We start from the raw sequence: 11016 nt of genomic DNA, 5'->3' as shown, positions 1-11016 counted from the left end.
GTGACCTTGTGTCCTTAACACAGCAGCCGCTGGGTTCCATGTGCGAGGGTCGCCAGGGCTGGATTTTCCCCATGGAGAGCCAGAACTCACCAAATTATTTCCCCATATTATTTCCCCATAGCAGTTACCAAACAAAAAGGCCTTGATTAAGTCCTTAAAAGAACAGACTATGTGTGTCCTTGTGTCCTCAACACACAGGGTCCACGTGCGAGGGTCGATGTCCTCTGTGCCTCCGGGCTGGGTTTTCCCCTGTGCAGCGCCAGAATTCAACACACGTATTGTTTTTTCCATTAGCCAGTTACCAAAAAAAAACCCCCTATATTAAGTCCTTAAAAGAGCAGACAGTATGTGTCCTTGTGTCCTTAACACACTGGCCGCTGAGGTCCACGTGTTAGGGTCAACACACTCCCCCACCCCGGCTGGGTTTTTGCTGTGCAGCGCCAGAATTCACCACATAAATGAGTTCTTTTTCCAAAGTTACCGAAAAAATATCTTTATTAAGTTATTAAGAGAACAGGCTATGTGTGTTCTTGCATGGCCTGACTGCTAACATTGAACGGTGCTTTTAATTTAACAGGTTTCGGTGACAACAACACAAGAAAAAGCCACCAAGGTGAAGCTTCACACCCAGACCCACCTCATCCTGCTGGAACCATCCTTAGAGGATATTGTCCCATATTTTCCATCTTAGCAGCAGTCACAGAGCAGGTTTACTTTGGAATTCAATCCCTGTTTATAACACATATATACAGACTCTTTGATATCAGTAGTGGTGACGCACAATACGTGAAAATATCCCTTCTGGTTCTTTTCCATCTCCCAGGGCAGCCAGGAATCCTTCTTGTCTCCTCCTCTGGGCTAAAGCAGCCAAGGACTTGAAGGTCTTTGGCTCATAAATAGCCAGATCAGCGAGCACTTTCCTATTCAGCTCCACCTGGGACTAAATGCAAGAAAATTTGTTGGTTAAGTCTTGTAATTTTTAGGATCAACACTGCAATGCTTAATCACACTTTATTAAATATAATAAACACTTTATTGTTTATATATATAAACACTCTTCATTAAATTTCATTAAACATTCTTAGTGCTTAATACCTGAGGTCTTAAGGCAAATTACCTTTTTTCTACCCTGTATAATTTTGGAATTGTTAAAGACCGTCACACATGACTACTTGGCCATGGGTATCTCATTAAGCCACTGTGTAAAACCTGTTTCCTAAGTTTTTCTGGTAGAAACCAAGAGCTGAAGAAGAATCTCTTATTTTGCTCCAGGCCATGTGTTCCAGGTTAACCCATGGCATTTGCTTCAGCTCAAACAAATTAAAAACAGTATCAACAAATGAAAACCGATTAAAGTTGAAATTAAAACCACCAGTCTCAACACATTAAAAGCTGTATCAACAAATTAAAACCAATTCCCAGAATGTTTAAGAACAGGGACAATGGCACCAGCTCTCTGCACTGTCCATGCTCAGCAAAGCACAAAGTCAGTGAAGAGAATACAGATTTCTTAGGGTGTTATTTTTTCTATTCCAAGCTTTGTATTTTTAAACTTCTTCTAAATTTCTTCAAGTAAAAGGAAAGCAAGTTGTCACTTAATGCCCACAATAGCAACAGCGTAAGAGCATTTTACAAGTCTCATTCTTAAGATGCTCAGTAAGAGTTTTGGGGACAGAACAAGGTGTAGAGCCACAACGTTCACCAGGATAAAAGGGGATGATGAATGTAAGGAAGAGAAACAGGTTTAGGGCAGAACTTAATTCCTGAAGTGAATGAAACTGCTTTCACAAGCAGAAGGCCTTTCATCACTAGAATTAGTAAGTAATTATTCTCCAAGCCCCATCCTTACCTTAACCAGGTTGCTTATGAAGACTGGGTACTTCAAACCATGTTCAAGGGAAGCTGCTCCAATCCTTGTGATCCAGAGCTGAAAGGGTAAAAATGAACATCTTGAGTGATAAAATACTTTAAAAGTAATCCTTTTGCCACGCTGGTCTGCTCACACTAAATACAACATTTTCATAGAATCACAGAATATCCTGAGCTGGAAGGGACACACAAAGATCATCCAGTCCAACTCCTGGCCCTGCACAGACACCCCAACAATCCCACCCTGTTGCTCAGAGCGTTGTCAAACCCTCCTGGAGCTCTGGCAGCCTTGGGGCTGTGCCCACTGCCCTGGGGAGCCTGTTCAGTGCCCAACCACCCTCTGGGGGAAGAACCTTTTGCTGATACCCAATCTAACCCTCCCCTGACACAGCTCCAGCCGTTTCCTCAGGTCCTGCCACTGGTCACCAGAGCCCCACAGCCTCCTCAGTGCATCACACGCACATATGAATTTCTGAATGAGCCACTCCAGCCCACACAGGGACTGAGAATCCTTACTTTGAACACATATATTTCACTGACTGGTTTTGGGGGAACCCCCCCAGTAAGGAAGATGGCAGTTTTACTTCTGCCTTTCTCCTGTTTTCATGTTTACACCCAAGGTGTTGCTCTTTACCGCTCTCAGGACTTTCTTCTTCTCTGCCCTGGCCTTGGTGGACTTCACGAACGCCCTGCGAACGCTCCTCACTGCCAGCTTGTAGCAGCGGTTCTTCCTCCCACGAAAATGCTGGAACAAAAGCAGGATGTTCCCGTTATGTTTAAGGCTGTCAAACCCTCCAGTAACACCAATATAAGCTCACTGGCATTTCACAGCTCTCCACAGCAAGGATCACTGAACACTTCACTTCAGGAAAATATTCTTTCCTTGGTTTATAGCATGGGAAATGTAAAGTTGAAAAGCTGGAGCAGGCTAGAAAATGTTGGTCCAGCATGGAGCCAAAACCAGACCTTACTTTGGGCTGTGGTTCCAGGAAGCAACCACAAAATCATTGCCAGTGCTTTCACCCAACCCTAAACTCACACATTCATTCTCCTTCCTGAGCTGCCCCTTCGTTGTGTTTGTGCGAAGAGGAGCCTCAGATATATCAAAAAGTCACCCAAACAGAAAGTATAACAAAAGGAGTTTACTGGAGGTACCACTGACACCCACCTAAATGATGCAGGAGGAAGCAGGCAGAAATAACTACCACTGGTAAGGGGGGCAGCTTAGGTGCTAGAAAACCCAGACACTCCCACTTCCTTCAACATTTTCTACCTCAATATTACAGCAAGATGTACTACACCTCCCAGGATGCCCTTGAGAGGTTCAGTAGCCTGAACTTCAGCTGAAGTCACATTGTGCAGCAGCCTCTTTCCCCTTTCAAAAAGCAGCTCCTTTGCCCAGTTAAAAAAAAAAAATAAATCAACAAAAAAAGCCACAATCAACACCGGCCTACAGCACGATGGATTTGCAGACTGATCTTGTCACAGTGCTTTTATTTCCTCCTCCTTCTCAGGATTCTTGCTGTTGCTCGTGCCCATGCACATGCACACACGTGCTGTGCTGCATCACAAGCACCAGATGCGCTTATGGATTTAACCAAATAGAGATCAATTTACACACCTAGAACACGTTAAATTGGCGTGAGTCAATCACAGAACGGTTTGGGTGAGAACAGGCCTGGAAGTGTGCCACGGGCAGGGACACCTTCCACCAGCCCGGGCTGCTCCAAGCCCGCTCCAGCCTGGCCTTGGACACTCCCAGGGATGGAGCAGCCGCAGCCTCGGGAGCGCCGCAGGGACCCCACACGCGGCTCGGCAGTGCCGGGGAAGGGTTGGGACACCCGGGGGCTCGGGGAGCGGGAGCACAGGGCGGTGGGTCCGGGCTGGGAGGGCGGCTCAGGGCCCGCACTCACCCGCGCGTACTTGAGCACCTCCAGCTTCCTCCAGAAGCGGTCGGTGAGGCGGCTGCGGAGCCACCGCGCCGCGCTGAGCACCACCATGGCTGCGAGGGAGCCTTCCGGGGCGGGCTCGGTGCCGGCCCTGCCCCTCACGGCCCCGAGCCTTCCCCGGCCCTGCCCCTCAGCGGCCCTGCCCCTCAGCCGGCCCCGAGCCTTCCCCGGCCCTGCCCCTCAGCCAGCCCCGAGCCTTCCCCGGCCCTGCCCCTCACCGGCCCTGCCCCTCAGCCGGCTCCGAGCCTCCTCCGGCCCTGCCCTCGGTCCCTCTGCCGATCGCTCCCCGCTCCTTCCGCCGCTGCTCCCCCCTGCCCTTTCCCGGTCCTTCTTCCGTTCCTTCCTCCGGTCCTTCCCGGCTCTTCCCCCGGACCTTCTCTCGGTCCTTTCCCTGACCCTTCCCCGGTCCTTCCCCCGGCTTTTCCCCCTGCCCTTCCTCTGATCCTTGTCCTGATCCTTTCCTCTGTCTTTCTCCCGGTCCTTCCCCTGATCCTTTTCCCGGTCCTTCTCCTGGCCCTTCCTCCGATCCTTGCCATCCTTGCCCCGGTCCTTTCCTCTATCTCTTTCCCGGTCCTTCCCCCGATCCTTTTCCCAGCCCTTTTCCCGGTGCTTCCCCGGCCTTTCCGCCCCCCCCGGCTCCCGGCCCCGCTCCCCGCGCCTTGCCTTGTCCGCTCTCACAGAATCCCAGGATCACTGAGGTTGGAAAAGCCCTCCCAGCCCTGGATCCCCCCTGTGCCCGATGCCCACCTTGTCCCCCAGCCCAGAGCTCTGAGTGCCACGTCCAGTCCTTCCTTGGACACCTCCAGGAGTGGGGACTCCAAACCTCCCTGGGCAGCCCCTTCCAAGGCCTGACCACCCCTTATATGATGAAATTCTCCCTAATGTCCAATTTAAACCTCCCCTGGCGCAGTTTAAGACTCTGTCCTCTCATCTCTGTGCTTCTGGGCTTTGTAACTCCAACAAGTGCCCAAACCAGCAACGCTAAAGCCCCGTGCAAAGATTTGGTGTTCTTTGCAGTGACTGGGACGATTCCAGCCTGGGTAGAACCGTCCCGTGTGTAAGAGATTGTGAGACATAAAATAAAAATTTATGAGCTGTAGCAAACCACAAGATGGTGCTGCCAGAAAATTATTCCTTTGGAGCAGCAGTCCTTGGCGTCAGAGAACTAATGAATTTGTCTGATCCTCTTTAATCAGTTCCAGCATTTCAAAGCAATGATGCTACTTGTAGGAATTGCTCCATCATCCAGATATCTTTCCCATTTCTGGGCAGGTGCTTATTAAGGAAGTGGAAATTTCACAGAATTAGAGGCTTGGGCAATCTCTCTTACTATCACCGGGATTTGTTCAACACTATCAGAAGAATCTTTAGAATCTGCATGTGTTGGATTTTTTTTTCTCCAAAGGAAAATAAATTTACAGACCTCCCACAGGTTAAAATGTGTTTTCATTACAGCAAAAGAACTTTGGAAAGTTTCACTGGATTTAGCAGAGCTTTTCAGAATTTATGGCATTTTTATGACTAGTTAAGGAGCTTTGTGCTGTACTACCCCACTGTGCCCTCACCAGATGGTAAAACCAGCTGTAGGATTTTGAGTTGCCCAGCACCAAGCTCATCTTTCCATGGCTTAAGCCTAACCTCAATTGTTCTTCCTATAGTTTTGTGTTGGTTTCTTTGTGTGACTTGTCCTTTTTCCTCTTAGAAGGCATAAATCAAGCTTGAAAAAATATTACATCTTTAAATCAGCAGCTTTTAGATGGCAGAGTAAATACTGGGACTCTTTCACTGCCTCCGTGCCACTTGCCACATTTATTACACCCAACACCATCTGGTTTCCTGCACAGATTCAGGCTTTATTAGCACTGTCTCTCAGCACTGAAGGCAGGCTGGATTCAGCAGTTATTTCCCTCTGGATGTCTGGACAGACCTGTGAAGAAATTTCACATTTTGCAGCTTGAGTGGCCTGCAACCTCCCCTGGGAGCCATGTGAAGGAATATGATGAAAATGGACTTTTCATGCTCTGATGTCTGTTTTAAAGGTTGTTTCTCTCTGTGTTTTTTTAATCTCTCTCTCTTATTACCATGGCTGTATCTAAAAGGCTACATAAACATGCAGATGTCACTGTAATTCTTAAATAAAAGTGATCATATGAGGCAGGTTAAATAATTGATAATTGCTGTGCCTTCACTACAAGAATATCAATATGTTCTGCAATCAGTAACAGTGATGACTGCAGGGCACAGATGATTTCTGAGGTATACAGTCATTGTTATCAATTTCTCTGAGATTTTTTTAATCTAGAGAGGAATTGTAGAAAATGAATCAGAGGCAGAATAATTGAGGTTGGAGAGGGACCATCTTTCCCTGGGGATGGATGGTTCGAGTGTGGCTCTTGGGTGCTGAGTGCTCAATCACATCCCTGGTGAGACAGATGTGAAGGATTGGCCAGCACAGAGAGCAGCTTCTGAGCCTGTTCTGTAAACAAAGCAGTGTTGCAAAGCTGAGAGCTGGCTCAGAAGGGACGACACTGCCTGGGTTTGAGTGTCTGTGAGCGCAGACAGCTGAGAGCAGTGACACCACACACCGCTCCCATCTCCGCTCCCAGGTCTGCACCGCGTGGGCAAGGGCTCCAGAGAGGGGAGAAACAGCTCCTGCTCTTTATCTTCACTGGTCACCTCGTTTGGGTGAGGCTTGAGCAGGAATATTTACATGGTTACAGGGTGAAGAGCATGGAAAGATGGTTTGAAGGGTCTGTCGGTGCCTAAGCCTGATATTCCTAAGAACCAGCAGTGCTCAAAGGTGGAGGAGGAGGACACTAAAGCCAGTCACCTTCTGGAACTGAGCAGCTGAGACAGCAACTGTTTGGGACCTCTTGGGATCATAATCCTGGGAAGAGCAACAGCAAATTCAGTAGAACTCTGGATTCTAAACCAAGGTAATAACTACTGCCAAACTTCCAGCAGCCAGATTTACTTGGATCTGAGGTTGGGACACTGCTGGGAAACCACCTCAAGAAAACAACCTGTACTGGTGAGGTCCTGAGGAAGCAGGGGGCAAAGAAAAGAAGGAAGGAAAGACACCTTTCCTTCCTTGCTTCATAATGATCTCTGATTAAGGGTTCTTGTCCACGTGTGGAAGAGGCAGAAAAAGCCTTTGCAAATTGCTTCCGAAAGCAAAGAAACCATTTTGGATAAGAGCGTGGGCTGACTGATCTCCTTGAAGAATGTCTGCCCAGGACACCGAGGACTTTGGAGCAGAAAACCTCTCAGAAAAGTCTCGGATGATCCCTGGCCTCCCACCCTATGACATGGATGACCAGCTCCTGCCCAGGGAGCAGCGCAATCCCTGGTGCTGCCTGGCGTGGACCCTGGTCATAGGCACCATGAACTCCTTGGTCTTTCTCATTAATTTGCTCCTGATGTTCGTTATTTTCACTGTTGTGCTGCTCCCCACCATCGTGGTGGTTTATTTTGGCTTCCAGTGCCACTCCCAGGTAAGAAAGCTTCAATCCCTCTGGCTGCTCCCAGCCACTTTAGGGCCACCCCGAGGGTTTATTTGAGCAGTGGCTGTAAAGGTAAGGTGAGACACCCCAAGCTTTGGCTTTGTTTTCATAAGGGGTGTGTGCCTGGACAGATTTTTTTCCTAAGGGGGGTATGTGTAGAATCTGGGCTGACAGGTACTGTGGGAAATGGCAGCTTGATTGGGCAATAAAGTTGTATCCCCATGGAAACACCAAGCAGCAGTGCCAGGTGAGGTGAACACACTCCCCAGCTTGATTTTGATTAAAATGCTGTTTGCATTTTAATGTCACAACGTTTCTCTCTTGTCTGTGACTGAGAGCTGCCAACCTGAACTCCTCTGTAACTCACAGTCCTGCCTGGGCTCTGGAAGGCTTTGCTGCTTTCTGTTTAAGTAAGATAGAATTAATAAAGTCTGACAGAATATTTAATCCCCTTCTTATGCCAGTCTAACATTCAGATGTGTTCCTAAATATGCTGTGCACCCAAAATGAGCCCCCTCTGCCCCTGGCTGCATGTGTGGTTCTTCCATTTGTTTGCTGTGCTCTGGATTGCATTATTTCCTTACAAATTTCTTCTTGGTATATTCCTATAAATATTTTTAGGATCACTTGACCAAACATGGAGGTGAAAAAGCAGTTCTCCTGCTTCCTTTGCAGGCATTAACTGTTAGACCAGCTCAATATGACTGTTTCATAAGTCAGAATTTATTGGCCTCAAATTGGACTGAAAATGGGGAAAAAAAGAAAAAAGATGAGAACTGGCTCCCAGAACTGCCCCTTCCAACTTCCCTCACCTTGGAAAACCTCAAGTTCTCCTTTGCAGGCACAGCCAAAGGCTTTCAGGAGATGCAAAAGGGTTTTGAGTGCAGCCAAATAGACAGAAGTGAAAGCCCCTGTGTTGCTGGAAGCCACAAGGAGTCTTTTAACACAGACTTTTCTTTAATACAGTCATAGCAAGGGATTGTGGCAATTGGCTTCACAAGAGCAGTCCTTTTGTCTTTGGGCCTTTCAGTGCCTTCCTGGTAGCCAGAGGCTGATTTCTGCACTGCAGGTCCATTAGATGGATTTATTGTTGGTTTTTTGCAGTATGATGGGTTGTGTTTCTTTTACTGCTGAAAGGACAGGGAAAAAGGAAAGAAGTCTGGGGACGTGGGGGCTGCCTGCAGCCTTTGTTAATGCACAACAACCGAGTGCTCAGCTCGGCTCTGCTGCTGCCAGCACGGAAGGAGGGCTTTAAATACCACTCAGCGAGGCCCAGTTGGTCTTTGCTTTGAAGCAAATGGAGTGAATGGTCTTTTCTGGCAGGTTTTTCAGTGCCAAGAGATGCTCAGAGGCAGAAACGAGTCCAGTGTGTACAGAGGACAGAACACAAAGGGTCTGTTCCAGGGCAGGGGTCTGGAGGGTCTCCAGCCAGCAAGCAGCTATGGAATGACCAAGCTCTGTCTGCAGGATCTCACATCTTGCTGTGTTTTTATTTACTCTGTTGTAATTTCCACACACATGGATGTAGCACCAGGAGGCCTTTTGCTGCCCATCAAATGCTATTTGATGATTTAATAAAGATTAGTGTTTCCTGCTTCAGGATCAGTGTGCAGTGTCCTTGTCCCACAGCGATGCTGGAATAATTGCAATCTTGATTAAGATGTGATGTCATCACCTAGTGCAGCCTGAAGTGTGCTGAGCTCAGCTCAGAGGAAGGGAAGAGATGTTTTTGTGTGAAAGCACCAGGAATTCAAGGGTTCCCACCCACCACCAGACCTGTGAGAAGCTGCAGATGTGATGCTTAGGGGTGGATCTGGCAGTGAGTTAATGGTTGGACTGGATGATCTTGGAGGTGTTTTCCACTCTCAATGGCTCTGTGGCTCTGTGTTTCTAAGCTCTGTCTCACTCTCCCCCCAGGTCCTGCACTCATCTGCCCGCTACTGCAAGAGCATCCTGGATGACAACAGCTCTTCTGCCCTCATCATCCTGGGCTTTGTCATCATGTCCCCTCTCATCGTGGTGGCCATGGCCATCTACTGCAGCCTGGCCCGGCGCCTGCGGCTCTTCATGTGCTTCCAGCCCTACAGCCTGGCCGTGTACAAGGGGGGCAGGTGGTGCCGCTACGAGGGGGGAGGTCCCTGTGGCTGTGCCAGGGGCTGGAACACTCAGGTCAAGGCCTGGGTGTGAGTTGGCAGCGCCAGCACCGTCCTCTCCCCGCCCCGTCCCTCCCCATCCCCTCGCGGTCCCTCCCCGGGATTCTGCGGAGCTCCCGCGGAACATGAGCTGATGCTCAGCCGGGTCAGCCGGGGCTCCCTCGTGATTCCAGCGGTGTCTGAAGTGGTAGCACAGATCCCCTGTCACACGGCATTGCCAAAAACTGCAGCCGAGGGACGGCACGGTGCGGGCGAGAGGCAGGGCAGGGCAGGGCAGCTCCATCCCGTCACATCCCCGCGGTCTCTGTAGCGGTGTTAGTGGGCTCTGTGTGCTGCTCATCACTGCAGGCTGTGTGTTCCCGCTGGGTGCTGTTCCCCTGCCTCCCCAGTATAACCATTTTCAGTGTTCTGTGGAAATAAAGGAGATTCCAAATGCCCCGAGGGAGTTTCTCTCTGTTCTGTCTCAAGCCACACTGTACCTGTTGTTCCACACCACAAGCACTGTAAGGTAAAAGGTAATTTTTCTTTTTCTTCTGAGGATTGGTTTTTCCAGTCTTCTTGCCCTGCATGGCCCTGGTACCACCCTGAGAAACAACCAGGGGTGGCTACAGATGCAAGTGAATTGGAGAGGAAAAAAAAAAAGGAGAAAAATACTTGTCAGCTTCTGGCAGGGCTGAGGAAAAACAAGAAAGTTCTGTTCCATGGAAAGGGGATATCATGCTACAGGATAACAAGGTTTTGCCTGAGGGCAATGTCTGCTTACTGGGTACAGATATTTGATATGAGCTGCTGTTCCTTTTGCTCACCTGTTCAATCCAACTGCTTTTACAAGGAAAGGATTCTTCAGCCTGGCCGTGCTGCAAGCATTGCAGTGAACCATCCCCACTGCTGTCCCTGCAAAGAAGCTCAGAGTTATTTGCTACAGCCTTCCCAATAAAGCCAAAAATCGATTTAATTTGGTATTTTATTTTACAGAAAAATTTAATAACAAAGGGGAAATGAATCTACCTGAAATCTCAGTAGCAGAGCACACGGCTCAGGCTGTACCTCAGGGTGTCCTGGCACGGGCAGAGCCCACAACAAAGCATTCCCAGCAGTGCCGTAGCTCTGAGCTGAAATTTAGGTTTGATCCTAAATTTCCTGTAGAGAGACAGAGCCACCCTCAATATCCTCAGCCTTGGCTCAAGTGCTGAGGGCAGCTGTGCCAGCCTGCTGTGTGCAGGGCTGATGTGCCAGGCAGGGACTGTGCCCACAGATGTGGTGATGCCTCCTCTGCACTCCCACAGGCAGGGCTTTGTCCTGAGAGCTCCCAAACCAGCCCAGAGCACAGCTCTGCTCAGCAAAGTGCTGCAGGAGGACAGAAATGTGTTTTAACTGTTTGGTTTTTTTTAAGTCCAAACTATTTATGGATTTAATTTCCCTGTGACATCTCCACACTCAAAGCCATGGCACTAGCCCGGTACTGATGGACCTCAGAAGACACCAAAATGCATTTCCATCCAGCCTTTGGTCAGGTCTATGTTTATTTGTACTTTCCTGCTC

The 11016-nt window shown here is 48.9% G+C and overlaps 2 protein-coding genes across 2 annotated transcripts; one reads left to right on the top strand and one right to left on the bottom strand.

The window, feature by feature from the left end:
• Window positions 1-477: 477 nt before the first annotated feature.
• MRPL20 (mitochondrial ribosomal protein L20) lies at window positions 478-3933 on the bottom strand. The gene is made up of 4 exons (XM_064678429.1): window positions 3783-3933; window positions 2504-2614; window positions 1850-1927; window positions 478-940 (listed from the first exon to the last, which is right to left on the bottom strand). The coding sequence occupies exons 1-4, from the start codon at window positions 3867-3869 to the stop codon at window positions 764-766; spliced, it is 453 nt and encodes a 150-aa protein (XP_064534499.1). The 5' UTR covers window positions 3870-3933; the 3' UTR covers window positions 478-763.
• Window positions 3934-6328: 2395 nt separating this feature from the next.
• Window positions 6329-9912, top strand: TMEM88B (transmembrane protein 88B). Its single transcript, XM_064678428.1, has 2 exons — window positions 6329-7312; window positions 9239-9912. The coding sequence occupies exons 1-2, from the start codon at window positions 7043-7045 to the stop codon at window positions 9506-9508; spliced, it is 540 nt and encodes a 179-aa protein (XP_064534498.1). The 5' UTR covers window positions 6329-7042; the 3' UTR covers window positions 9509-9912.
• Window positions 9913-11016: the final 1104 nt, after the last annotated feature.

The sequence above is a fragment of the Pseudopipra pipra genome, chromosome 22 (genome assembly GCF_036250125.1).
Source record: "Pseudopipra pipra isolate bDixPip1 chromosome 22, bDixPip1.hap1, whole genome shotgun sequence".
NCBI lineage: Eukaryota > Metazoa > Chordata > Aves > Passeriformes > Pipridae > Pseudopipra > Pseudopipra pipra.
Note: the sequence above shows the minus strand (reverse complement) of the source record. Positions and strands in the feature narration are given on the sequence as shown.